Source organism: Carettochelys insculpta, chromosome 2 (assembly GCF_033958435.1).
Source record: "Carettochelys insculpta isolate YL-2023 chromosome 2, ASM3395843v1, whole genome shotgun sequence".
NCBI classification, from domain to species: domain Eukaryota; kingdom Metazoa; phylum Chordata; order Testudines; family Carettochelyidae; genus Carettochelys; species Carettochelys insculpta.
In genome coordinates, this window is record NC_134138.1 from 5,860,691 (window position 1) to 5,887,506 (window position 26,816).

At 66.5% G+C, this 26,816-nt stretch overlaps 1 protein-coding gene across 3 annotated transcripts; it reads left to right on the forward strand.

The window, feature by feature from the left end:
- Window positions 1-147: 147 nt before the first annotated feature.
- On the forward strand, window positions 148-24,185 carry GPT (glutamic--pyruvic transaminase). 3 transcript variants are annotated; one of them, XM_074985573.1, is made up of 12 exons: window positions 148-234; window positions 8,058-8,211; window positions 13,380-13,469; window positions 14,048-14,156; window positions 14,893-15,026; window positions 17,527-17,770; window positions 18,517-18,596; window positions 19,280-19,416; window positions 20,829-21,003; window positions 21,237-21,392; window positions 21,739-21,851; window positions 23,167-24,185. In XM_074985573.1, the coding sequence occupies exons 2-12, from the start codon at window positions 8,080-8,082 to the stop codon at window positions 23,255-23,257; spliced, it is 1,461 nt and encodes a 486-aa protein (XP_074841674.1). In that variant the 5' UTR covers window positions 148-234; window positions 8,058-8,079; the 3' UTR covers window positions 23,258-24,185. The 3 variants fall into 3 exon arrangements, with proteins under 3 accessions (XP_074841674.1, XP_074841676.1, XP_074841675.1); XM_074985574.1 differs by lacking the exon at window positions 148-234 and adding an exon at window positions 7,425-7,546; XM_074985575.1 differs by lacking the exon at window positions 21,237-21,392.
- The last annotated feature ends 2,631 nt before the right edge of the window (window positions 24,186-26,816 follow it).

The following is a 26,816-nucleotide window of genomic DNA, read 5'->3' on the forward strand; positions in this document are numbered from 1 at the left end:
GGCAGGGGTTGGCACGGGTGACCCAGCTCCCTTTACAGCCTGTGAGCCGGCTGGGGCTGCCCCGCCAGGCAGCTGCTCCCTAAAAGGTTGTGCAGCTGCTGTAGCACCACGTGAAGCAAGGCGCCACCCTCCCCGCGCCCGCCTCCACCCACAGCTCTGCTCCTGCCGGCGCTCGGGGAGCGTGTGCTGCAGGGCAGGAGCCCCGGCAGCCGAGGAAAGCTCACCCCCCTCGAGGTTAGTGACAGCCGGAACCGGGTGCCCCCTGCCACCACCCAGTGCTCCCTGCACCCTGCTCAGAGGGGGCAGGACACGGGGCAGTAGCACCCTCCCAACCTGCCTCCGAGGGCACAGCTCCCATGGACCTGCTCCAGCCCAGCCCACAGGGTCTCTGCCAGGTGGAACTGCAGCTTGCATGGGTGCCCAAGCTAGGGCAGCTACCAGGGCCGGGCAGCAGGTGCCACTGGCTGGTGAGGAGGTGGTCCAGGCTGGGCTGCTCTCCTGCAGCACAGCTGTGGGGTGAGACCAACTGGCACGTCTCCTTCATTCCACCGGGACGTGGGCCACAGGGCATGTTCCTGGTCTCAGCTTCATCCCACTGCTTCTGAAGGGCCACCTGGGGGCCCCTTCCAGGGCCCTGTGTACTGGCCCCCCAGCTCCTGGGCCGAGCCTGGCTGGACAGACCCTCACAGCGCCAATTCCCCATGTTCTAGCAGAATCGCAGCAGATTACGGCTGGCAGGGCCCTCAGGAGGTCATCGAGTCCGGCCCCTTGCCCAAAGCAGGATCAACCCCCAATGAAATCATCCCAGCCAGGGCTGTGTCAAGCCGGGACTTAAAGACCTCCAGGGATGGAGAATCCACCACCCGTCTCAGCAACGCATTCCAGTGCTTCACCACCCGCCTGGGGACGTAGTTTTTCCTAATATCCAACCTTCACCTCCCCCTCTGCAACATGAGCCTGTTGCTCCTGGTTTGGTCATATGTCAGCGCTGAGAACAGCCCAGCTCCTTCCCCTTGGAATCCCCCTTCTGGCTATCAAATCCCTCCTCACGTTCCCTTCCGCAGACACAGGCAGGCCAGAGCCCACAGCCGCTCCTCAGAGGTTGTGCGGCCCAGCCCCCCCCCACCCCGGTCACTTCATTCCCCTCCGCTGGACTTTCTCCAGTGCGGCCACATCCTCCCTGCGCTGGGGGCCCAGCTCCACAGGCGGCTTCCCCGGCGCCAGGTAGAGGGGGATTGCCACTTCCCTGGCTCTGCTGGCAATGCTGCTGTTAATGCAATAGCAGCGCCCCACTGTGCCCCCTGCAGCTCAGTGCCCCCCAGCCCCAGTTCTGGCTCGCTTGCCTGGCTGCTGGCGCCCACGCGAGGTGCCCTTCCAGAGATCACAGAAACGTGGTGGGCGGCTCAGCTCTGTCACTGGAGGCCGGTACCACCGGGCCAGCCCCTGGGGAACGGGGGGGTCGGAGGGGTCCATGGGACTGGAGCCCTCTGGGTCTGGAGTCCTAGATCCCCCTGGCCAAATGCCACCAGGTCCCACTGCAAACGCCTGCCCGAGCTGGGAGCCAAGGGCTTGGTCGGGGCAGTGCTAGCTCTGTCCTCACTGCAGTGCTGGGTGCTGCGCCCGGACCCCTCTCCCCCACACTCGCTCTCTGCAGCGCCAGGCACTTTTCTCAGCCTGGTGTGGAATACATTTTGTCCTCTGCACTGAGCCATGTGCAGACATGCACCACCCGTGCGGGCGGGTGCTCTGCTCATCCGGCGGGCGGCATGTGACGCTCTCCTGGCCGGCCGCCCACCCACGCACCCAGCTTCCAGAGAACACGGCCCTGCGTGTCCAGCTGCAGCTCTGGGCCCTGCCCCATGCCCCGGCCATGGCCTCTGTGCTAGTTCTGTCCCCGCCGTGTCACGTCACCCGGGCAGCGTCATTACCAGTGATTTCATCAGTTGAGTGTGGCGAGGGGGCTCTGTTTACTTGGAGCCAGGGGAGGTCAGAGGAGGCCCTGGGATTGATGGCGTGATAATGACCTGGAGCCTCACCAGCTGGCGACTGAGAAGTTGGGGCAGGGACCTGCAGGCCTGGCAGGAGGCCCAAGGCAGGCGGGCCCCAGCCGCCCTGATGCGGCCTATCAGGTCCCACCAAGCCGGCACAGCCTCTGGCTCAGCTGTCATTGGCAGATAATGGGAGCCAGGGCTGGGTGGGTGTGTCCGCAGGGAGCTGCAGGTGCCACTCCTTTAACTCTTCCAGCCCAGGAACCAGAGGGACACCTCCCCGGCCTGGCAGCTCCCGCTGGGGGCAGAGATGTGGGGTCCGGTGGCCCCTGGCTTGGGCACACCCCTGCCTATGGGGCCTCCGGCATGGGGACACCCCTGCCCTGCTCTAGGGCTGGTGCCTTGGCCTGGCCAGAGCAACCAGGGGGCCGTGAGCCAAGCCCTAGCTGCCAGCGGTGCCAACCCTGAGCTGCTGGGGCTGTTGGGAGCTGCTGACCCCCGGAGCTGTAGGGAGGGAACTCACTGCACAGTGTCCATAGGGCCGGCGGGCAGCTCCTGCCCCCCTTGGCCTCAACCAGCTCAGCTGCTCCCGGCCACCTGGCTGATCCTCAGGGACTGGACAGTGGCCATGAGCGCTGCAGCTCTGTGCAGGAACCCGCGCTGCCCCCAAGGACATGCACCGGCCCCCGCGAGAGCTGCAGGGCCAGGAGGGGTCCGGCTGAGACCCCCAGGAGCCACGTGCTGGGAGCAAGGCTCAGGCTCTCTACCCCCGGCTGGGCTCGAACCAGCGACCTCACTGGCCGCCTGTGCACGCGGCAGGGGAACTGGTGCCGATGGTAAGAGATTCCCAGCAACAAACATGTGAGGGCCAGACTGGGGCTGGCCCTGATGCCCTAGGGCAGCAAAGGGGGCGCCGTGCTGTAGAGTGTGCTGGGGAGCTCAGTAGGGGGCGCTCTCCCCAGGAGGCAATGCTGGCCCCAATACCCCAGAGTGGCACCAGGGGGCGCTGTGCTGCAGGTTGTGCTGGGGAGCTCAGTAGGGGGCGCTCTCCCCAGGAGGCAATGCTGGCCCCAATACCCCAGAGTGGCACCAGGGGGCGCCGTGCTGCAGGTTGTGCTGGGGAGCTCAGTAGGGGGCGCTCTCCCCAGGAGGCAATGCTGGCCCCAATACCCCAGAGTGGCACCAGGGGGCGCCGTGCTGCAGGTGCTGCTGCCGACGCGGTGGCCAGTAACGACCCCAGGGTACGTTTGTGGGGTGCAGCCGTTACCCCGTGTCCTGGCCTGGCCCAGCAGCCATGATCCTGCGGTGCCCCCTCGATTTCAGCTGGAGGCAGGATCCTTCTTCCTTCCCTCTCCTGGGGCGCTCTGGGACGTTCCTGCTGGCGGGGGGAGCCAGTGTGTGCCAGCCCAGCAGCGGCTGCAGCATCTCTTGCGGGTCGGGGTTTGTAACCCAGTGTATTGAGCACACGACTCCTGCTGGGAGTCCTCCTCCTCACCCTGGCTCCCGGGGTGGCTCCCTTGCCCCTGTGCTGCAGAGACCTCGCCACGGCTAACGGGGAAGCCACTTGGTGCTCAGCCAGTCTTACCTGCTGCCAGCCTTAGGCCTGCTGGAGCTGCCTGCTTTCACCCACCCACCAGCCTCCTGGGAAGACCCAGAGACACCCCCCACCCATGCCCCTTCGCTGGGCTAAACAGCTGCCAGGGGACGGTTGGGAGAAGGGAGATGAGAACAGGCCAGAGACTGCACAGAGGCTGCTCCAGGCAGCTCAGCTGCAGAGGGGAAGGCGTTTGCCTGGCAGAGCTGGAGTCCAAGAAAGACGTGGCCCTGAACCCTGAGCTGGAGGAGCAGAGGGGGCGCTGGGTGAGGGGGTTACAGGCTGCTCCAGACTGGAGGAACTACAGCGGAAGAGACGTTCTCCTGCCCCAGAGCTTGGCCTTCCGGGCCCTGGCCACAGCAGGTTTCCCTGGAGCCCTGCAGGATGCCAGGAACTGGTCCTCTCTCTGCCCTTGGCTCCCTGGGTGACCTTGGGCAAGTCACAGCCTCGCTCTGAGTCTCAGTTTCCCCACTGGGGGTGGGGCCTGTCTTGTTCTCCCAAGGGGACTGTGACATTTGCATGTGTCTGGTGCACGGAAGTTCTTGGAGGGGAGATGTTATGGAGGTTTCCCCAGGGCCGGAGCCAAAGCCCACCAGCTCCAGCGCTTGCAACGGCTGGACTGTGAGGGGAGCGCCCCCTACTGAGTCCCTTCACCGCAGCACCCCTTGGGGTCAGGGCCTTGGAGCCAGAGCAGCCCCCCAGGACCCCAGCAGAGCTTCACACGGCTGTGGGATTGCGCTGCCCGCCCTGCCCAACTGCCAGGCTGGCGGCTGCCCTGCTCCACCCCAGAAGTGGCCGATTTCAATGGTGGTGGGGGCAGAGCCATCCATGCAGCTTGCAAAGGCAGGCACCCCAGCAAGTCTCAGGACTGGCAGAGAAGGGCTTGTTGCTCCTGATGGTCACGGCCTGCCAAGCACCCGCTCAGGGCTGCGGGGACACAGCAGGGCCCACCCCGGCTGCCGGGCGCCACATGCTTTCCCTGGGCCCGACCCAGCCAGAGATGGAACCCCAGAGCTCTCGGAGGCTGCAGGTGCCCAGCCTGTTTGCTGCTGGCTGAGCAGGGAGGCTGCCCCCGCCCGGCACAGCCACCAGCAAAGGGGCGGGACCCTTGTGCCACTCACCCCAGGTGCCGAAGAGCCGGTTCCAATGGTTTCCAGCTCAGCAGGCTCAGCTGACAACTCCGGCTCCTCTGTCCCCGGTTGCGCCACCTCCTCCAGTCAAACCCGCCCCTGCCGCCAGGCCGGGGCAAAAGTGAAACCAATCACTCTCTTCCCGGCTGGGCTCAGCTTGCCCCATTGCCTGCAGCCCTCCCTGCCCCTGTGCTTGCCAAGGACAGTGCCCTGGGCCCTCTGCCCCAGCTGCTGCACCCGTGGTGAGAAGGTGCCACGCCTGAGGGCAGGCAAAGCCATTCTGCCATAGCCTCGGCATCCCCCAGACTCTGCTTCCATCACCCTAGTCTAGGGAGCAGCGGCCTCCCCGGGGGGCTCGCAGGACATTGGGTGTCTCCACACCCACAGCTGGGTGCTGTTCTTCAGGTGGCCCTGCAGTCATCTGAAGCGGTAATGGGGGATCTGAGCAGGGCTGAGCACCTGTCGCCCTGGGTCAGACACACAGGCTGAGCCTGGGCCCTCTGGCTGGCTTGGAAGAACCCACCTTGTTGCCCAGGCTCAGGGTTGGGCAGTGCCAGTGTGAGTGAGGAGTTCTCAGCGGGTCCCTGTTCTAGGCTTTCCGCTCCCCGGGCTCTCGATTCATTTCTGAAATGCTTTAAAGGCTTCCGCCCTTAACTGGAAAGCTCCAGGATCATTACTGGGCTGCATGGATGAGCTGGAAACCATCGCACACTGCAAACGTGCCTCTCTCCTCTCCCAGAGGGGCTCAGAGCCCATCGCCTCAGTGGGTGAGCACAGTCACAAACCGCTCTGCTGTGTGCCAGATGCACCATACTGCTGGCACATCATGGAGATTCGCCTCTACCCCAAGAAGCAGAGCTGTCAGGGCAGGGCAAGCTGAGCCTCCGTGTGCAAGATGGCAGCAGGTCCTGGGAGGGGGGGTCACAGCTACAAACCCCCTGTTTACAAAAGGAGAAACTGAGGCACAAAGAGAATTGTGCCACTCTGCCAAGCTCATGCTACAGGTCAGGGATGGAACCCAGGTGTTCGGGTTTCCAGTCCCAGCCCATCCCGGGAGACCAGGCTGCTGCCCGACTCAGGCTGCTTGAGTTGTTTCACCCACTGAGAACGAAGCTCAGGGACGTGAGATCCTGAGGCTGGGGAGAATGGGCAGCCAGCCTCAGGGGCGAGCAGGAGGCTGGGTGCCTTGCCGCATGTTCCTGATGGCACCCGTAGGAGTGTTGTTAGGGTAACAGAATGCACTGGGGCTACAGCTCTGCCACTGTCTCACTGTTTGTCCCTGGGTGAATCCCTTCCCCTCTCCAGTGTTCAGGGGCAGAGTGGGGCCGTGAACCATGTGCCTGTCTCAGGCAGTTCCCACAGAGTGGGCCCTGTGGTTGGTGGGTCTGTGTCATCCTTGTCCCTGGTGGGGGCCCATGTAAGATCCTAGGCAGATCATCTGACCTGCTCGAGTGTGTTTCATAAGCTCTATACTGCTGCAGCTAAGGGAGAGTCTCCTTTACGCCAAGTGATCCAGGCGTGGTGGCAGAAGGATCCTGGTTTTCAATCCCTGCTGCTGGGCAGGAAGCCTGCGACGACCGAGGAGGCAGGTCTTATTTTGAGGGTCATTTTGCCCCACAGTTCTCTGCACTGCCAAAGGCTGAGGGGAGCAGGGAATCCGCCCTCACCCTCTCCCCAGCCTGGGTGGGGGCCCAAGGCTGTTGGATCACCCAGGAAAGGCCCAGATGGGTGACGAATTGCCACCCCGACCCCTGGCGCAGAGTCGCTCGCCCTGCAGCACAGCACCCCTAAGCACCCCCCTGGGCTTGTGATGGGCCCTGCCTCAGAGCAGGTCTCCCATGTGGGCTGTAGGGTGAGCAGAGGCGCCTGGCAGCCGGCCAGCCCCAGCCTGTTCTGCAAGGCTCTTTGCACTCTGGGGGCTGGCGCGCTCCGAGAACCTGTTCCCCGGCTTTGCTGCGCTGGGGGCAGAGGCAGTCTTGCTTTGCTCCGTTCAGACGTGCCCGGAACCCAATATCCGTGGGGCACAATTACCTGGGCTGTCTGCAGAGGAGGGGCAGCCGCTCTGCCTGGCGTCCCGCCTACCCCTGGCAATCTGCTGCCTCCTGAGCAGGTTCTGGTGCCAGGAGCCTTCTTCCCCCGCCCTTTGGGCAGCCCCACAGTTGTCGCCGGGCACGTGCCAGAGCTGGCAGAAATGCCTCCTCCAGAGTGCCCCTCCGCTGGACGGAATCAGAGCCACTTGACTGCGTGTCCTAGGCCCTGTACTGTCTGCAACTAGTGGTGATTCTCCGTCCGCTCCAGGGGCAGGAGCCCGGTGGCTGGGACTCTGGTCCCTGTTCTGAGCGGTGGCGCCGTGCCAGCCGTGCCAGCCGCCGACGAGAGGCAGAGGCCTCCGGCGTCCTGCCCCATTGGCTGTGTCTGGAGCAGCCCAGGAGCAGGGGCTGCCCTGGCAGGCGCCCACCACCAGCCGTGCAGCCCCGCCCCGCCCCCCAGCGCAGGATGGGGGGAGGGGGAGAAGACGTCCCGTTCCCCTCCTGGAGGCTGGCGGGGGGGCGGGGGGAAGGGCCGGACTCGCTGCCACGGAGCTAAGGGGGCCCAGCTCCCAGGGCCGCTTCCCCTCCCCTCCCCTCCCCTCCCCTCCGGCCGCCCCCGCCCCCGCCCCTCTGGCCGCTACTAAAGGGCGGCGGGGCCGGGCGCTGCTTCGCCCCAGCCCGGCGCCTGGACACCGGGAGGCGCCTTCCCCCGCGGGGTCGCACGGGGGGGGGGGCGAGACCAGGCAGGAGCCGCCGGAGCCGGAGCCGGAGCCGGGGGCGGGGAAGGACCCTGGTCAGTGTCAGGTCAGTTTCCTTCCTTCGCCGCCAGCGGCGGGAGCCTCCCGCGGCAGCCCCGGGACACCTGCCGCCCGCTCCCCTCGGCCCCCTGCACCCCGAGGCGCCCCCCTGCACCCCGCGCTCCCGGCCCCGCTGCACCCCGCGGTGCCCCCCTGCATCCCCGGCCCCCTGCACCCCGAAGCGCCCCCTGCACCCCGCGGCGCCCCGCGGTGCCCCCCTGCATCCCCGGCCCCCTGCACCCCGCGGCGCCCCCCTGCATCCCGCGCCCCCAGCCCCGCTGCACCCCGCAGCGCCCCCCGCACCCCCCGCGCCCCCGGCCCCCCTGCACTCCACAGCGCCTCCCTGTGCCCCCAGCCCCCTGCAATCCCCTGCACCCCGTGGCGCCCCCTTGCACCCCCGGCCCCGCTGCCCCGGCACATGAAGGCGCTGCAGGCTGCGGGGCGGCTCTCCGCCGGGCGCCCCCTCGCGCCCCCCAGCGCTCCCCGGCTCTCAGCTCTCGCCCCCTCTCGCCCTGCAGAGCCCGGACCCAGCCGGCCGCGATGGCAGAGAACGGGCTGCGGGACAAGGTGCTGAGCCTGGCCTCCATGAACCCCTGCGTGAAGAAGGTGGAGTACGCGGTGCGGGGCCCCATCCTGACCCGCGCGCTGGTGCTGGAGGAGGAGCTGAAGCAGGTAAGGGGCAGAGCCGCCACTCCCCCCCATCGCTCTGCAGTGCCCGGTGCTGAGAGCCCCTTGGGTCAGGGACCCGGCTGGGACAGTGCCAAGCACAGCGGGGCACTGCCAGAGTGACCCTGGAGGAGTCAGAGCCCCTCCACCGGCCCCCCCGTGGGCAGGCTCCCTCGACAGGGCCAATGGGCCCCTTAGCAAGTGGAGCAGGGGCACCCTGCCCCCCGCCGGCGCATGGGCACAGTGCTCTGTGTTCCCCTGCTGCGTGGGCCCTGCCCCCTCTGCCCTCTGTTCCCCCGGTGCATGGCCCCTGCCCCACTGCATGGACACTGTGCCCCCTCTGCCCCCCATTCCCCCAGTGCATGGGCCCCCTGCCCCCGTGTCCCCCCGCTGCGTGGGAACCCTCCCTGCCTCCTGTGTCCCAGAACATGAGCACCACTGTGCTCTCTGGCCCCCCAGTGCTCGGTTCCCCTGCCCCCTACACCCGCTCCCTGGGTCCAGTCTGAGCAAGTCAACCCCCAGCTCCTTTCAAGCATCTCTTGGGCCTGGGCCCTGCGTTCTGCTGCGAGCACAGAGCCAGGCTCCTTTGTCAGCCTGTCCCTGGCACTGTGTGTAACAGGCTGAGGGCAGGCGGGCACCAGCTGCCAATTACTCCACTGGGTGCTGGGAAGTACAAGGTCGGGAGCAAACACTGGGGAGTTCCCTGTGATATGAACGACGGGGGCAGGGGGGTGGAACAATTAGTCACGCGTCCTGTCCCTGTCCTGGAACCCTGGGCAGACACTAGGTGTAGTCACGGGGATCTCGTCAGCACTGGAGAAATGCAGCCACCTCTGGGGTGGGAAGGGGCCGTGTGCAGGCAGGCTGGGCAGCAGGCCAGGAGGGAAGTCCTTGAGGGACTGCGGAGGGAGGGCGGGAGCTGCCTGTGATTCCGGAGTTCAGGTTTGCTAGGGCTGCAGCCCGGAAGCCCCTGCCAGACCTTAGGAAGGGCAAGGGGAGCACAGGGTGCGAAGGTGGCCCCTCTGGGTCCCTGTCCTGCAGTGGGGCAAAAAGCCTGTGAGTGGTCAAGGGAGAGCGCCCCCTGCTGAGCCCTGCCCACCCTGCAGCACTGCGCCCCCTGGTGCCCCACAGGAGTCAGCACTGGCTGCCAGGGGAGAGCGCCCCCTGCTGAGCCCCGCCCACCCTGCAGCACTGCGCCCCCTGGTGCCCCACTGGAGTCAGCACTGGCTGCCAGGGGAGAGCGCCCCCTGCTGAGCCCCACCCACCCTGCAGCACTGCGCCCCCTGGTGCCCCACTGGAGTCAGCACTGGCTGCCAGGGGAGAGCGCCCCCTGCTGAGCCCCGCCCACCCTGCAGCACTGCACCCCCTGGTGCCCCACAGGAGTCAGCACTGGCTGCCAGGGGAGAGCGCCCCCTGCTGAGCCCCACCCACCCTGCAGCACTGCGCCCCCTGGTGCCCCACTGGAGTCAGCACTGGCTGCCAGGGGAGAGCGCCCCCTGCTGAGCCCCGCCCACCCTGCAGCACTGCGCCCCCTGGTGCCCCACAGGAGTCAGCACTGGCTGCCAGGGGAGAGCGCCCCCTGCTGAGCCCCACCCACCCTGCAGCACTGCGCCCCCTGGTGCCCCACAGGAGTCAGCACTGGCTGCCAGGGGAGAGCGCCCCCTGCTGAGCCCCACCCACCCTGCAGCACAGGGACTCTGACTGCTGGGACTAGCTCAGCCAGGCCAGGACGCTGCAGGGCCATATGGGGGTGCAGGGGCCCAGCTCTGCCAGGGGAGGGGAATTCCCTCTCCCGCCTCAGGGCTCAGCGCTGCCTGTGGCCGGGTGACACTCCAGGCGTGCAGGAGGGGAGATACGGGCCACACTTGCAGGCCCAGAGCTCTGGGGCCGGCACAGCCTCTCCTGCAGTGGGGGAGGGCATTGCCAGTTCCAGGTGGGTCCAGACCCTAGGCCTTGCCGCGGGGGCCATCTCCTCATCTGGCAGTGTGTCTGGTGCTCTGGTCACGCCCCCGCCCAGGGGGTGTGCCAGGGTCAGGGTTCGCACGCTGCACCCCTGGCCCCAGCTGTCTCCCTGGCCCGGCTCCGTTACCTGGCTGGGACCCGATCCCGCTGCCCTGCCTCACTTATCCCCTCTCCTCCATCCTGGGCAGTCGCTCGCTGTCCTTTCACACCAGGGCTGGGCGCTCCCAGGCCAGCTGGGGTGAGGCCCTGCTCCAGGGGCAGCTCTGTGCAGGCAGGGGGCTCAGCAAGGCGCTCTCTGTGCCAGGCTGCAGCCCACTGGCCTGGCACGCGAGCTGGGTGCAGTGATGTGCATGGTTCAGCGGGCGCTGGGGCATTACCTGAGGGTCAATGAGTGGGCGAGTCACAGGCTGGGCAGACCCCGTGTGGCCTTGCCAGAGATGGCCAGTCACCCACACCACACGCCAGCAAGAGCAGCCAGCTCGGGGCTCCTCCTGCCCATGCCTGGCACTGGCTGGGCTGGTGGAGGCTGGCAGTTGCCCTGAGGCCCCAGGTTTGGGGCTTGAACCCCTCATTCACCCTGGCACAGGACTCGAGACCCAGCTGCAGTGAGTCCAGCCAGTCAGCCTGGCCTAATGCAGTTTTGCAGGGCTGGCAGAGGCCGGCAGCTCCTGGCTGGGCACAGGGGGTAAAGGGGCACTGGGCACAGGGCTGGGAACAGAAGAGGCACCAGCTTGTGGGTATCTTCTCTGCCATTGCCAAACTCTGTAGCTGCAAAACCAACCTACGCTCAGAGGGCCTGTGGACATTTAGTGCTCCAGGGTAGCCCACCCACAGCTGCTGGCACAGATACCAGCAATAACCCAGCCAGGGCTGCAGCAGGGCATGTATCCTCTTGCTCCAAAGGTCTCGGCCCAGTTGCTTGGGCTAAGGGAGAATCTCCCTGAGCTGTGAGCAGTACAGGGGCTATGACACACAGTGCCAAGTCCATGCAGAAGGCAATGGGGTCTGACTGTGCGTCCCTGCCCCTGCCCAGTGACTGCTGCTTGCTGTGCACTGCCCGGGAGGAGAGGCTGAGCTCACCCTAGCTGGCAGGGGAAGCCGGCCTCTGGCAGGGAGGGTTCCCCAGCCCTGCAGGTTCTGCTTCCCAGGCTGGCTCCAGGTGGCATGGTGCCACCTTCCCGCCCGCTCTGGCTGCCCCTCCCAAAGGAGCCTGTCTTGCTGCCAGCCTCCCATCAACCACTCCAGGGTCCCCAGACGGCCCCTCATCCCTGCCCTGGGCTGAGTCCAGCTGGCTCAGCACACGGCACATCCGTACTGCGGTGCCCCCCTCCCAGGCCCCCCACCTTCACTCCGCGCACACTCGCACCACCCGGCCCCTGGGCTCAGTCCCGAGGGCCCCGCTGCAGGGAGAGTGGCGGGGAGGCAGCCTGGCCATCTTCCCCTGACCATGGGGGCGCCTGGGCCTGGGGGCAGTACTGGGCAGAGGGTGGCATAGAAGGGCTAGGTCAGTCGGCCCCACCTGAGGCCAGGCCAGCCCCCTTGGCGTGTGGGGCATAGGCTTAGCCCAGGCACGGTTCTCTTCCCCGAATTCAGGGCTGGACGGGGTCCTCCCAGCAGCCCGCCTGGGATTCCCCTGGCCCCGGGCTCATGGCGGGAGCTGCTCCCCTGGCCTGCGGTGGGCGGGTGCGTGATGGGAGCCCGACGAGGGACAGAGCCAGCGAGGGCCTGGACCCGTCTGTGGCTGGCAATTGGCTCCTCCCCTACTCCCGTCCCTGCCCCGGGGAGGCTGTGGCAGCCCCAGAGCCGCAGGGCTGCGGTGAGGCTGTGCTGCCCCTCCTGTGTGCCTGGCGTCTCACTGGCTGGGCCCCGGCCGGTGGGAGAGCAAATTCCTCGCCCCCTGCGGAGCTCCGACCCCCGAGCCCCTGGCCCTGCAGCGTCCGGGCCGATGGGACCTGACAGCAACATCCTTCCTCGTCTGCACCTCGGCCGGGTGGCGGGGCCGGCGCCCCTTGGGAGGCACAGACGCCGGGGCTGCAGAGCGGGGCTGATGCAGCTGTGGCTTCCCCCCACCGCTGCACTGGGGCAGAGGGCAGAGCTCTGGCAGGGCCCGGGCAGGGTCACAGCCTTAACAGTGCTGGGGCACCAGGGAGCCAAGCCCTGAGCCATCTGCCGGGGGCACTGCCGGGGGCTGGGCTCTCACGGCTGCTGGCAGGGGGCAGCGTTCTCGCACCGGCGTGTCGGCAAACAGCTGCCCTGGCACGGTGCCTGCTCTGCTTTCCTCCTGCCAGGTCCCACCCCCGCCTTGGCCCCGTGTGGCCCGCCTGGGCCGGTGCTGCCCTGGCCGTCGGGCCCTGAAGAGCAGCACCGGCGTGTTGGCGCTGGGCTGCGTGTGCCCTGGGCAGGGCTGGCACGGTGGGTTCCCCGCACAGGCCAGGCCAGGCAGGAGCAGGTCGAAGTCCCAGGGGTGGGGTAGTCGGCAGCAGCAGCTGCTGAGTCACTGCATTTCCCCAGTTGATGCCTGGTGCCCCCGGCGGCGCTCCTGGCTTGCGGTGAGGCGGGAATTCCCCCAGCCGGGCCTGTGCCGCCCCAGCTCCACCCACAGGGCAGGATTGCCGGCTGCCAGGGCACCGGCACTTGCAGGGCAGCGGCTGTGAGCTCAGCTCCAGCCCCGACCGGGGCGGGGGGTGGTGCGTGCTGGCTGTGGGGCATCTGGAGGGCGGCACAGAGGGCATGACAGGCAGGGGCCAGCCGGGAGTCTCAGTCCCAGCCCTGCGCTGAGTGCCGCTTGCTGGGCAGTGGGGAGCGAACGCCCCCTGCAACCACTGCCCCTGGGGACACCAAGGCCGCGGCGTGGAGCCGAGGGGGGGCTGTGCTGCAGGGTGTCAGTGGGGGGCGCTGTGCTGCAGGATGGGGGGTCAGTAGGGGGCGCTATGCTGTGGGGGGGTCACTTGGGGGCACTGTGCTGCAGGATGGGGGCTCAGTGGGGGGCGCTGTGCTGTGGGGGGGCTCAGTAGGGGTGCTGTGCTGCAGGATGGGGGGTCAGTAGGGGGCGCTATGCTGCAGGGGCTCAGTGGGGGGCTCTGTGCTGCAGGATGGGGAGCCAGAGGGGGTCCTTGCCCCTCTGGGTGCCGGCAGTGGGGGAAGCAGCCCCCCGCCCCCGGCAGTTGCAGCTTTTCCAGGTGGGCTCCGTTACCCTCCCCGCTCCCCTGCAGGGTGTGAAGAAGCCTTTCACAGAGGTGATTAAAGCTAACATCGGCGATGCTCACGCCATGGGCCAGCGCCCCATCACCTTCCTGCGCCAGGTACCGCCGGGCCCTGCCACCTCCCGTTGCTGGCCAGGCTGGGGGGGAGGGGCGGGGGGGCAATCTCAGTCTGGGCCCCTGCAGCTCTGGGGGGTGGGGGTTGGCAGGGAGCTGGGAAGAGGCCCTGCCAGGGGTGGGGGTTGGGGTATCAGGCCTGTCTGTACAGCTAATCACCCAGGTCTTTCTGCGGGGGGAAACCGAGGCACGGGGCGGCTATGGATGTCTCTGAGATTGCGCAAGGGCCCGTTGTAGAGCCGGCAATAGATATGAGGCGTCCTGGCACACAGCTGCTCTACTCTAACGATTGGCCAGCGCTGCTAAGCCATCAGCGTGGAGCAAGGGGCAAGGTGCCCAGGCTGGGCATGGAGGGGCGGGCAGTGAAAGGGCTCAGGAGCCTGGGGAACTCACCGCTGCAGGAGCTGGTAACTGGGCACAGCTAGGTGCCGAGACGGCCCTTCGCTGAGCTGGCTCTGTCCCACGGGGGGCTGTGGGGCAGGGCAGGGTGGGCTCCTGGGCTGGGCCGCCCGAGCAGGCCCCAGGCTGTAGCGTGGCACGATCCAGAGGCTCTGTGTCCGCAGGTCAGCGCCCTCTGCCTCTGCCCTGAGCTGCTGGACGAGCCCCTCTTCCCCGAGGACGCCAAGCAGAGAGCGCGCAGGCTGCTGGCCGCGTGCGGGGGGCAGAGTGTCGGTGAGCACCCTGGATCCCCGCTGCTCCCCCCCCCTTGCCCTGCCCTGGCCTGGCCCGGGGTACAGCCCCTTCTCACCCAGCCACAGCCTCCCATGGGCCCCAGTGACCACGGCAGGGCTATGTCACGAGCGTGGCAGGGGGCTCCGGGCACACGGTGCCCACGCAGGGCAGCCTGGGGCTGAGGGGGCAGGGCTGCTCACTGGGCTGCTGCAGCCCAGGGTGCCACACGCTAAAACCAGTGTGAGCGACTGGGTGAGGTGAGGCTGGAGCTCAGGCTGGGCCCCTGAATTCCCCCCCCCGAGGGGCCCCTGAGTCCCCCAGCTGCCGAGGGGCCCTGAATCCCCCCCAAGGGCCCCTGAATCCCCCCAGAGGGGCCCCTGAGTCCCCCAGCCGCTGAGGGGCCCTGAATCCCCCCCCAAGGACCCCTGAATCCCCCAGCTGCCAAGGGCCCCTGAGTCCCCCAGCCACCAAAGGCTCCTGAATCCCCGCTGAGGGGTCCCTGAATCCCCCAGCCCCCAAGAAGCCCTGAATTCCCACCCCGAGGGCCCCGAATCCGCCCCGAGGGCCCCTGCAGGCTGGCCGGGGCTGAGTGAACAAGCCGTCCCTGCGGACCTGACTCTCTCCCCCAGCACTAACCCCCTGGGGCAGCCAGATCCTGATGGCAGCTCCCTGCTTTGCCCCCCTGAGCCCATCGGCCCCAGCTCCCCCGCCGCTAGCTGGGTCCCTCTCCCGCCAGGTGCCTACTCGGTCAGTTCCGGCATCGAGCTGATCCGCCAGGACGTGGTGCGGTACATCGAGAGGCGGGACAGGGGCATCCCCGCCAACCCCGCCAACATCTACCTGTCCACGGGTGCCAGCGATGCCGTCATGGTATGTGTCCCAGCTCCTCCCCAGCAACAGGCGCATCAGTCGCGCTGGGTCTGGGGAGGGACCAGGCTTGTGGATCAGGAGTGAGGGGCACCGGCAGAGCTGTGGGGGGTAGGGCAGGGCAGGGCTGGCAGGGGCTGTGGGGCAGGGCTGTGGGGCACTGGCAGAGCTGTGGGGGGGCAGGGCTGGCTGGCAGGGGCTGTGGGGCAGGGCTGTGGGGCACTGGCAGAGCTGTGGGGGGCAGGGCTGGGTGGCAGGGGCTGTGGGGCAGGGCTGTGGGGCACTGGCAGAGCTGTGGGGGGCAGGGCTGGGTGGCAGGGGCTGTGGGGCAGGGCTGTGGGGCACCGGCAGAGCTGTGGGGAGTAGGGCAGGGCAGGGCTGGCAGGGGCTGTGGGGCAGGGCTGTGGGGCACTGGCAGAGCTGTGGGGGGCAGGGCTGGGTGGCAGGGGCTGTGGGGCAGGGCTGTGGGGCACCGGCAGAGCTGTGTGGGGCAGGGCTGGGTGGCAGGGGCTGTGGGGCAGGGCTGTGGGACACCGGCAGAGCTGTGTGGGGCAGGGCTGGGTGGCAGGGGCTGTGGGGCAGGGCTGTGGGACACCGGCAGAGCTGTGTGGGGCAGGGCTGGGTGGCAGGGGCTGTGGGGCAGGGCTGTGGGGCACCGGCAGAGCTGTGGGGCAGGGCTGGGTGGCAGGGGCTGTGGGGCAGGGCTGTGGGACACCGGCAGAGCTGTGGGGCACCGGCAGAGCTGTGTGGGGCAGGGCTGGGTGGCAGGGGCTGTGGGGCAGGGCTGTGGGGCACTGGCAGAGCTGTGGGGCAGGGCTGGGTGGCAGGGGCTGTGGGGCAGGGCTGTGGGGCACCGGCAGAGCTGTGGGGGGCAGGGCTGGGTGGCAGGGGCTGTGGGGCAGGGCTGTGGGACACCGGCAGAGCTGTGCGGGGCAGGGCTGGGTGGCAGGGGCTGTGGGGCAGGGCTGTGGGACACCGGCAGAGCTGTGGGGGGCAGGGCTGGGTGGCAGGGGCTGTGGGGCAGGGCTGTGGGGCACCGGCAGAGCTGTGGGGGGCAGGGCTGGGTGGCAGGGGCTGTGGGGCAGGGCTGTGGGGCACCGGCAGGGCTGTGGGGCAGGGCTGGGTGGCAGGGGCTGTGGGGCAGGGCTGTGGGGCACCGGCAGAGCTGTGGGGGGCAGGGCTGGGTGGCAGGGGCTGTGGGGCAGGGCTGTGGGGCACCGGCAGAGCTGTGGGGGGCAGGGCTGGGTGGCAGGGGCTGTGGGGCAGGGCTGTGGGGCACCGGCAGAGCTGTGCGGGGCAGGACAGGGCTGGCTGCTCCCACGGGGGTGGCTCATCTCTCTCCTGTTGCAGAAAGCTCGGTGTCCCATGCCCGGGAAGGGCCCCTCGCTCTGCTGCCTGGTGTGCCTGCAGCCCCCTCCCCTGCCCCCCGTTCTGGGGCTGGCCCCCCCCGTTGGCTCTGCCCAGTGGGCCCGGGCCGGCTCCCCTGCCAGCGTTGCCTGGGCACTCGGACAGCCTCACAAAGGGCCGTTGTGCAGTGCCTGGCACAGTCGTGGCAGACTGCCTGCTGGGAGCGCAGGCTGGGCAGGGGGGTGGGCAGAGGGGCACGGGGGAGGGGGCTGGGGGGAGGGGGATAGAGGTGTGTGTGGGGAGGGAGCAGGGGGGTGGGGGTCAGAGGGGTGGGGGGAGGGGTCGGAGAGGTGGGGCATAGAGGCACGGGGAGGGGGGCAGAGGTGCGTGGGGGGAGGGGTTGGGGGTGAGGTGGGGCAGAGAGGCACGGGGGAGGGGGCGGCGGTGCATGGGGGGAGGGGTTGGGGGTGAGGTGGGGCAGAGAGGCACGGGGGGAGGGGGCAGTGGTGCATGGGGGGAGGGGGCAGAGAGGCACGGGGAGGGGGGCAGTGGTGTGTGGGGGGAGGGGCCATAGAGGCACGGGGGAGGGGGCAGAGGTGCGTGGGGAGAGGGGTCGGGGGTGAGGTGGGGCAGAGAGGCACGGGGGAGGGGGCGGCGGTGCATGGGGGGAGGGGTTGGGGGTGAGGTGGGGCAGAGAGGCACGGGGGAGGGGGCAGTGGTGCATGAGGGGAGGGGGCAGAGAGGCACGGGGGAGGGGTGCAGTGGTGCTTGGGGGGAGGGGGCAGAGAGGCACGGGGGAGGGGTGCAGTGGTGCTTGGGGGGAGGGGGCAGAGAGGCACAGGGGAGTGGGGCAGAGATGCATGGGGGGAGGGGTTGGGGGTGAGGTGGGGCAGAGAGGCACGGGGGGAGGGGGCAGTGGTGCTTGGGGGGAGGGGGCAGAGAGGCACAGGGGAGGGGGGCAGAGGTGCGTGGGGGGAGGGGGGCAGAGGGGAGGTACCTCCCCAAGGGGCGCTGTGGGACCGACACCTGGGCCCACCCTTCCCCGTGCCCAGCGGGCGCTCCAGGGTGCGTGATGGGGCCCAGTGGCCGCTGCCCAGGGCACCCCAGGGCCCCGCTGCCCCCACAGGAGGGCCCTGACCCCGCCCCCCCTTGGCAGACCATGCTGAAGCTGCTGGTGTCGGGGGAGGGCCGGTCGCGGACGGGGGTGCTGATCCCCATCCCCCAGTACCCGCTGTACTCCGCCGCCATCGCCGAGCTCAACGCCGTGCAGGTCAACTACTACCTGGACGAGGAGCGCTGCTGGGCGCTGGACGTCGGGGAGCTGCGGCGGGCGCTGGGCCAGGCTCACTGGCACTGCCAGCCCCGCGTGCTGTGCGTCATCAACCCCGGGAACCCCACCGGTACCCGCGCGGGCACGACTGGCTGGGGTGGGGGGGTGGGACGGGGCCTCTGCTCCAGGGGCTGCCGGCTCCCGTCCAGCCCCAGGGCAGGGACTGGCTGGCTCCGTGGGGCAGGGAATGGGACACCAGAAATCCCCAGAGATGCCAGGGCAGCCTCTGTTCCCAGCCCTCCCCTCCTTACATGACTCCGTTAACAAGCTTCATTCAGCCTCAGCAGGCGTAGGACTGGGCATGGGGCTGGGCCCTGTAAGCCAGAGCCAGATGGCCAAGGCTGAGTGGCAGCCGAGGGTCAGCGTGTGCTGGGGGTTACAGCCGGGCAGGGGGGTGCCAGGACTCCTGGGTTCTATCCCAGCACAGTCAGAACTGTAGCCTTGAGCCTGTCACCCTCCCCTTGCCTTGGTTCCCAGCAGTGACCTGGGAGTGACCCTGAGCCAGCAGCTGGGGACCCATGGGTGGGCAGAGTTAAGGGGGCACTGGCACTGGGGACTTCCCAAGGGGTGAGGAGGGGACCAGTGCCACCCAGGCAGCACAGGGCAAGGGTGAGGACAGCCCAGCCCCTGCCCTGCATGGTGCCCCCCCTCTTGTGAGGGGCTGGGGGGCAAGAGGCAGGGGCGGGAAGTTTGGGCTGGTGTGGGGCCCTGTCTGGCATTGTCCCCCAGTGCTGGGGGTGGCTGAGGGGCACATAAGGGGCAGGCTGGTGCAGGGCCTCCCAGGGCCCTCCTAATGGGCTTGTCCCGTGCCCACAGGCCAGGTCCAGAGCCGGAAATGCATTGAGGACGTCATCAAGTTTGCGTGGGAGGAGCAGCTCTTCCTGATGGCCGACGAGGTGAGGGCCAGGGCTGGCTCCCAGCCCAGCTGCCCCACTGCCGGGCTGCCTGGCCAGGGAGCGGCTACCTGTGGAGGAGCTCGTCTCTGGGGGAGCTGGCCTGGCACCCGCTCCAGTGGAGCCAGTGTGGCTGTAGGTTCCCGGTGGCAGGTGGGTGGTGGCCCTGGTGTGGCTGTAGGTTCCCGGTGGCAGGTGGGCGGTGGCCCTGGCGTGGCTGTAGGTTCCCGGTGGCAGGTGGGCGGTGGCCCTGGCGTGGCTGTAGGTTCCCGGTGGCAGGTGGGCGGTGGCCCTGGCGTGGCTGTAGGTTCCCCGTGGCAGGTGGGCGGTGGCCCCGGTGTGGCTGTAGGTTCCCCATGGCAGGTGGGCGGTGGCTCTGGTGTGACTGTAGGTTCCCAGTGGCAGGTGGGTGGTGGCCCTGGTGTGGCTGTAGGTTCCCCGTGGCAGGTGGGTGGTGGCCCTGGTGTGGCTGTAGGTTCCCCGTGGCAGGTGGGTGGTGGCTCTGGCATGGCCTGTAGCATTGGACGTACTCCTGGGGGTTTTGTCACATGACAGCCACCTACGTAAAGATTCAGCTTCACCTCCTGGTGGCGCCAGGACAGGCCCAGCGTTGGCCACCCTGGCCCGGCCCATGGCACAGCTGTGGGGCTGGTGGAAGCCCTGACCCCCTTGTCCCCACCCCGCAGGTCTATCAGGACAACGTCTATGCCGAGGGCTCTGAGTTCCACTCCTTCAAGAAGGTCCTTTTCGAGCTGGGCCCCCCGTACTCCACGGTGGTGGAGCTGGCCTCCTTCCACTCCATCTCCAAGGGCTTCATGGGCGAGTGAGTGTGTGCTGCCCTGCATCGTAGGGCTGCCATCCCGGGGCGCAGGCGGAATATGGTGGCCTGGAAAGCCCTGGGGGCACCCTGTGGTGCTGTGCCCCTGAGAGGTGATAAACCCCAGCAGCAGTGAAACGTGGGGCAGTAGTCCCAAGCCCACCCCCAGCCTGGCCTCAGGCCAGGGAGGCGGCCAGAGGGATGTCTGTCAGTAGTCCTGGATGCTGGCCAGAGCAGGGAACTGGCAGGCCCCCTTCCCCCCGACATCCGAAGCAGCTGCTTAGGCTTGTGCGGCTCCCCTCAGGGCAGTCTGACTGGGGCGGTGAGGGGCAGTGAGGGTCGAGGCTGGGATACAGCAGAGGACTGGGCCAAAAGAAATCAGATGATGCTCAGCAAGAACAAGAGCAGAGTCCTGCCCTTGGGATGGAAGAATCCCAACCACTGCTAGAGGCTGGGGACCGACTGGCTCAGTAGCAGTGCAGCAGGAAGGGACCTGTGGATTAGAGGCTGGATATGAGCTAACAGTGGCCCTTGTAGCCAAGAAGGCTAACGGCATAGTGGGGTGCATTAGGAGCAGCATTTCCAGCAGATCTAGAGAAGTTATCATTCCCTCTACTCGGCACTGGTGAGGTACATCTGGAATATTACGTCCAGTTCTGGGCCCCCCAGTATAGAAAGGATGGGGATTTGCTGGAGCGGGTCCAGCAGACAGCGACAAAAATGATTCAGGGGCTGGAGCACAAGACCTATGAGCAGAGGCTGAGGGATTTGGGCTTGTTTAGTTTACAGAAGAGAAGACTGAGGGGTGATTTAATAGCAGCCTTCAGCTTCCTGAAGGGGAGCTCTAGAGAGGAGGGTGAGAAACTGTTCTCAGTGGTGTCAGATGGCAGAACAAGGAGTAATGGTCTGAAGTTACAGGGTGAGGTGTAGGTTGAATATAAGGGAAAACTACATCCCCAGGAGGGTGGTGAAGCACTGGAATGCGTTGCCTAGAGGGTGGTGGATTCTCCATCCCTTGAGGTTTTTAAGTCCCAGCTTGAGAAGGTCCTGGCTGTGATGACTTCGTGGGAGTTGGTCCTGCTGTGGGCAGGGGGCTGGACTCAATGACCTCCTGAGGTCTCTTCCAGCCCTGGGATTCTGTGATAATCATAGGGTACTTATGGGGTAGCAAATCAATAATCCACCAGGGGAGAGGAGAGCCCAGGCCTGCCCCGGGGTCCCCAAGGGAGGTGCACCAGGCTGTGCCCCTAGCAGTCCCTGAGGGAAGGGGTCAGCTGGCTCCACCTGCAGTGGTCTCCAAAGGAGGAGGAGCCAGGCCCCGCTCCCATCGGTTCCCAAAGGAGGCGGAGCCAGACCCCACTCCCAGGGGTCCCAGAAGGAGGCGGAGCCAGGCTCTACATCTCAGCCTTTCGCCCCAGGTGTGGGTTCCGCGGTGGGTACATGGAGGTGGTGAACATGGACCCCGCTGTGCAGCAGCAGCTCTCCAAGCTGACGTCAGTGCGGTTGTGCCCACCTGTGCCTGGCCAGGTGCTGCTGGACGTCGTCATGAACCCGCCCCAGCCTGGTGAGCCCTCCTACAAGCGCTTCAGCCAGGTATGTCCGGCAGAGGGAACCACGGCCCTGATCCTGGCCGCCAGCCACATTCCCAGAGGTACACCCCCGCCGTGCACCAGTTCCGTGGGCACCTCACCCCACGCCCACCAGCTGCCCCCTGCTCCCGCCCTGGCCCCACTGTCACCCCCCCCCCCATCGCCCCATGGTCCTCTCCCAGGCGCCTGCCCCACTCCCCCCACCTCAGTCTGTGGGTCTCTCTTGGTGGCTCCCAGGAGAAGCAGGCAGTGCTGAGTGACCTGGCCCACAAAGCCCGGCTGACCCAGGAGATCTTCAGCCAGGTGCCCGGGATCCACTGTAACCCTGTGCAGGGTGCCATGTACTCCTTCCCCAGGATCCAGCTCCCAGCCCGGACTGTGCAGGAGGCCCAGGTGAGAGCCAGGTGCAGAGCAGCCTACGTTGGGGGAGCTGGGCTGGGGAGATCCAGGCATGGAACAGTTGTGGGGTGGGGAGCAGGGCCAGGGGAGACGCAGGACTAGGGAGACACGGACAGGGGAGACGCAGGGGCAGGGGAGACGTGGGGCAGGGGAGAAGCAGGGGTGGGGGAGACATGGGGGTAGGGGAGACGCAGGGCCAGGGTTCAGGACCAGGGAGAGCCAGGGATGGAGCAGCCCGATGGGGTGGGGATGGGGGAAGCAGGACCAGGGCAGAGCCGAGCACCGGGCAGGCCTCTCTCCCCACCCCCGTGGCCTCAGCCCAGCTGTTGTTCTCCCCCAGGCCCGGGGCCTTGCCCCCGACATGTTCTTCTGCCTCCAGCTGCTGGAGGAGACGGGCATCTGCGTGGTACCAGGCAGTGGGTTCGGGCAGCGCGAGGGCACCTATCACTTCAGGTGAGGACCCCCGGCCGCGCCCGTGGGACAGCCTGGCAGTGCCGCACTCACAGCTGGGAGAGACCCTGACAGCCCCCACCACCACCCCACCATGCCCAGCCCCCACCTCTCCACCCCCCCCCCCACCGTAACGTACAGGAGGTTTCCGGGCACAGCTGAGACCACCGACCCTGGGCCAATGGCTTGAAACCGGGTCACTTACAGCCCAGTCGGGGGCTTCTCCTCCGAGAGGTGAACGAAGCCAGCCTCAAAAACCCCTTTGCTGCCTTCCTAGCCGGCCAGCGGTTACACCAGCAAATCCCACAGACTCCAGCAGCTCCTGTGCCCAAAGCAGCTCCCTCGTAAACCAGTCTCACCAAATCCACACAGATTCCCCCAGCCCCCAAAAGGAGCAGCCACAGTTCCCGGTATGCAGCTCCCACCCAACCCAGCACACTGGGCCGATCCTTTCAAATCCAAAATCTAAAGGCTTATTAATAAAGAAGAAAGAACAGGGAGAGAGAGAAAAGCTGATGCAGGGGTTACATTACCTACGTCAGGCAGAGCTATTGATGCTACAGCTGAGGGCACAAGATGCTCTGTTGAATGTAGCTGAAAATACGTTCTCTGAGGGACGGACCCGCCGTCCACACAGGCTTAGTTCACATGTTCTTGCAAACTGCTCCCAAGATGGAGGCTGAGAGCCGTGGTCTGAGGGCAGGACAAGTTGGCCACTGCCCAGATCCTCTTTCTAGCTGTGCCATGTGGAGGGAAGTTCTCTGCTCCTGCTCACGTGGGCAATGGCGAAGCACCTGATCAGGTCCCCTGGCCATGCTCCTGTGGGGCGTTGTGACATTCCTTGGCAGTTTCCCAGGTGACTCCTCTCAGCTCCATTCCTGAGCTGTGGGCTGAAGTCTGAGTCTCTGTGTCGCCCGTCTCCCTGGCTGGGAGCAGACCACGCCTTCCACTGTGAGCCTTGGTCCTTCAACATTTCTAAGACCAGCGTGGGGCCGGTATCTCTAACTTCACCGACAAACACGGCACAGATGTACAAGAGCATGAACCGAAGCAGGGCATCGCCATCTTCCATTAGACACCTCCCTTGGCCCACCTGGCACAAGGTTTGGTGCAAACTCAATGCAGAGGTCCCGGAAATGGTTTCACATTTATTGCAAACCTCCAGGAACATCGCAGCCACCTCCCTTTGCCCCTCAGGGGCTCTCCCACTTCCTCTTGGTCCAGCACGTGCCAATGCCATAGGCCTCTCGTGGGTTAGGCACTTGCAGGCCAGGATCTGCTGGTGCCCTGGGGCTGAGGGGGATCTCTCTGCCCACAGAATGACCATCCTGCCCCCTGTGGAGAAGCTCCAGATCCTGCTGAAGAAACTGAGCCAGTTTTATGTCAAGTTCACCCAGGAATATTCCTAATGTGCCACTGGGGCAGCCACCGGTGCCACCCTGCCAGCCCATCCAGAGCCCACCAGGGCAGCCACCACCTCTGTCCACCTGTTGCCTGCGGGGAAGCCACTGCTCTGCCCTGGCAGCCCCTCCAGTGCCCACCGGGGCTGGTTCTCAGTGGGGCCGGGATGCCATCACTGAGAGCTCCTGAGCACGGCCAGGCGCTCAGGGCTGTGCCCTGTCCCCCGACACTCCATCACAGGGCTGCAGAAGCCAGGGCAGGAGACACGTCACCACCAGCAGCCTCTGCCTCTTGCAGCCGGACCGAACTCCAGCAGCCCAGGGTGGTGGGCTGGGCAGCTGGATGGGGCGTCCTGGCGTCTGGGCAGGCCCTGGCATTGCCAGTCCGTGGGACCTGGGGGTGGGTTCCAGTGGCACCCTCGGCTCCCCCATGCCCTGTTCAGCACAGCGTCTCACGCACACTGTGCGCACGGGGCCTCGCGCCCGGGCTGCTGGAGTCTGGCCAGTCCAGGCCTCTGGCTCCCCGGCCCAGTCTGCTTCCCCACCCCATCTGGGCCAGCCCGGCCCCCTCTGACTGCACGTTCCCAGCCCTTGGGACGGTGCCAGGCTGCCAGGTGCCCTCCAGCTCCCACTCAGTGCCTTGTGCCCACGTCCTGTAGTGCCTTGTCTGCCTCCCGCCAGCCCCTTGCCCTGCAAGACGCTGGTGCCCCCAAGGCCCAGGGCTCCCTGTGACGACCCTGCCCGGGGGCTGCAGCCGGTCAGACAGCACCACCGGGACCCAGGCTGGGTGCAGCGCCTGCCCCAGTGGGGAGCTGCCCCACCCGAGGACCCAGTGCCACTGAATGAGCCTGTGCCGTACCCCTCCCCCAGCTCATGCCCAGGGCCACCCTGTGCCTGGTGCCTGGGAGCCCCTGGAGCAGCAATAAATCCTGTTGGTGACTGAGCTGGACTCACTGCTGCGTGCATGTGGGATGCGGGGTGCTGGGCCCAGGCAGTGTGGGCATTAGCGCCCTCAGGGGGCTGGACAGGACCTTGAGAGGTCATTGAGTCCAGTCCCCTGGGCTCGCAGCCAGAGCAAGCACCAGCCCCGGCTGGCCCCCTCAGGGTGTGAGCTCACGCCCCTGGCGTTAGCAGGCCATGCCCAGAGCACGGAGCTGCTTCACAGCGGGGGCGTTGCTATGCTGGGGGATCGCTGCTCTGCGTCCGTAGGAGGCATCACTGTGTTGTGGGGGTCATTGCTGGGGGGGCCAAGGGGCAGCTCCGGACTGGCTAGGCCCAGTGAATTCCCTGTTACGCCCCCCACGCCGGGGCAGTGGTGGGCATGTGCCCCCTGGAGCTCCACTGTGCCCCCCCCCCCCCGCATCCACCCTCTCCCCCATGCGCCTCTCGCACCCTGGGGCACCAGGGCCCTGCCTTGACCTGCTCCTCCCCGACCCTCCCAGCACGTCCAGGGCCGCGACTCGCCTGCTCGTGCTCCGTCCCCGCCTCCCCCTTCCCTCCCCGAGCGGGACGGCTGCACCCGGGCACAGGCGGATGTCCAGTGAGGTGAAGGAGGGCCCCTCATTTGGCCCATCACTGCTCTGGGGATGCTGGCTCAGGGTGGGACTCCCTGCAGGGCTGGTCATCCCCAGCGCCAGAGCCCTGCACAGGCGTCTCTGCTCGCTCTTTGCTGCCGGTCCCCCGGCAGGACTCGCGCTGAGCACCCGGTCCAGCTCCAGGCAGAGCACGGCCCCGGCTGGCCAGGGGAGGTTGGGTTTGTCTGGCGTCGAGGTGCTGCGCTTGGCGGTCGTGTGCAGGATTCGTGGCAGCGCTGGACTCAGGCTGTGTCTTGCGCTGGTGGTGAGTTCTTCTGCCAGGGCCTTGCCCTTCATCTTAGTCTTTCTGGTCCTGGGTCTGTCCCAACTGCCCCGTTCCAAGTCAAACCAGCCGGGCGCCTCTGCCTCCCCTTGTCCTGGTGCCTGGGGAACAAGGGTAGCAAAGGTCAGGAACGTCCATTGTGAGACGTTGGTGCGGCTCCCGTGTCCCCTGTGCGCTGCTGCTGTGCCGCGGGAAGAGTAAGGAAACTGAGGCACCCACCTGGTGTTACTGCACAGCTTCAGGAAACACATGCAAGCTAAAATCCTCACCCCCCACACTTCAGCACGGGGGGAGCTGGGGCGGGGGTCAGGGGCTGTGATGGTTTGGGCGGGTTGGGTGATCGGCTCAGGGTGTGATGGGGGTCAGGGGTCCCCAAGCCCTGCTGCCCATCCGCAGGCAGGAGTGACTCTCACTCAGCAGGTAGAATAGGAAGTTTATTAGTTGACAGAGGCACAGCTCAGCACAGAGGTGTCAGTACAGCTGGCAGAGACAGTCATTCCAACCCCTCCTGGGGAGAGGAGCCTGAGGGGTGCCCCTCTGGGGTGTAGCTTCCCTTCCCCCTCTTCCCCCCAGCTCCTAACTGCCACCTCCAGTGCAAACCCAGCTCGGCTCCTCCCTGGTCTTTGTTCAGGTCAGAGGTGTTACCTGCCAGTTTAGTTACAGCCCCGGGGGGCGGGGGGGCAAGTATCAGAGAGGAGTCGTGTTAGTCTGTATCTTTGAGAGCAACAAGAAGTCCTGTGGCACCTTATAGACTAACAGACAGACTCATAGAATACCAGGACTGGATGGGACCTTGAGAGGCCATCGAGTCCAGCCCCCTGCCCCAATGGCAGGACCAAGTACTGTCTAGACTATCCCTGACAGACATTTATCTAACCTGTTCTTAAATATCTCCAGCGACGGAGATCCCACAACCTCCCCAGGCAATTTATTCCACTGTTTGACCACCCTGACAGTTAGGAACTTTTTCCTAATATCCAACCTAAACCTCCCTTGCTGCAGTTTAAGCCCATTGCCTCTTGTTCTGCCCTCAGAGGCCAAGAACAACAAGTTTTCTCCTTCCTCCTTATGACACCCTTTTAGATACCTGAAAACCACTATCATGTCCCCCCCTCAGTCTTCTCTTTTCCAAACTCAACAAGCCCAATTCTTTCAGCCTTTCTTCACAGGTCACATTCTCTAGACCTTTAATCATTCTTGTCGCTCTTTTCTGGACCCTCTGTAGTTTCTCCACATCCTTCCTGAACTGCGGTGCCCAGAACTGGACACAATACTCCAGCTGAGGCCTAACCAGCCAGAGAAGAGCAGACGAATGACTTCTCCTGTCTTGTTCACAGAACACCTGTTATTTTGGAACATAAGTTTTTGTGGGCAAAAACCCAGAGATGCAGATGCTGAAGTGGGTCTTTGCCCACAAAAGCTCATGCTCTAAAATATCTGTTAGTTTATAAGGTGCCACAGGACTTCGTGTGAGGCCCGGGCTGTGGGGGGGTCATCCTTCGCCACCGTGAGCTATTCAGACTGCCACCAGCCCCCATCACACATCACACAGGGTCAGTGATAGTTTGGGGGTTAAATGACCAAGTCCCTCCATCCATCCCACCCACAGGGCCAGACTTCCCCATGAATCAGGCCCTCGGTTGCAGGCTGCTGCAGAGCTGAGGCTCCCTGTAGTCCGGCCTCAGGGCCACTGGCAAGGGAGGAGCACAGG

Coding starts and splice junctions, on each gene's coding strand:
- GPT (XM_074985573.1), top strand. CDS start 8,080: ATGGCAGAGAACGGGCTGCGGGACAAGGTGCTGAGCCTGGCCTCCATG. Junction 13,470..14,047: donor CCATCACCTTCCTGCGCCAG/GTACCGCCGGGC, acceptor CTGTGTCCGCAG/GTCAGCGCCCTCTGCCTCTG. Junction 21,393..21,738: donor GGACTGTGCAGGAGGCCCAG/GTGAGAGCCAGG, acceptor GTTCTCCCCCAG/GCCCGGGGCCTTGCCCCCGA.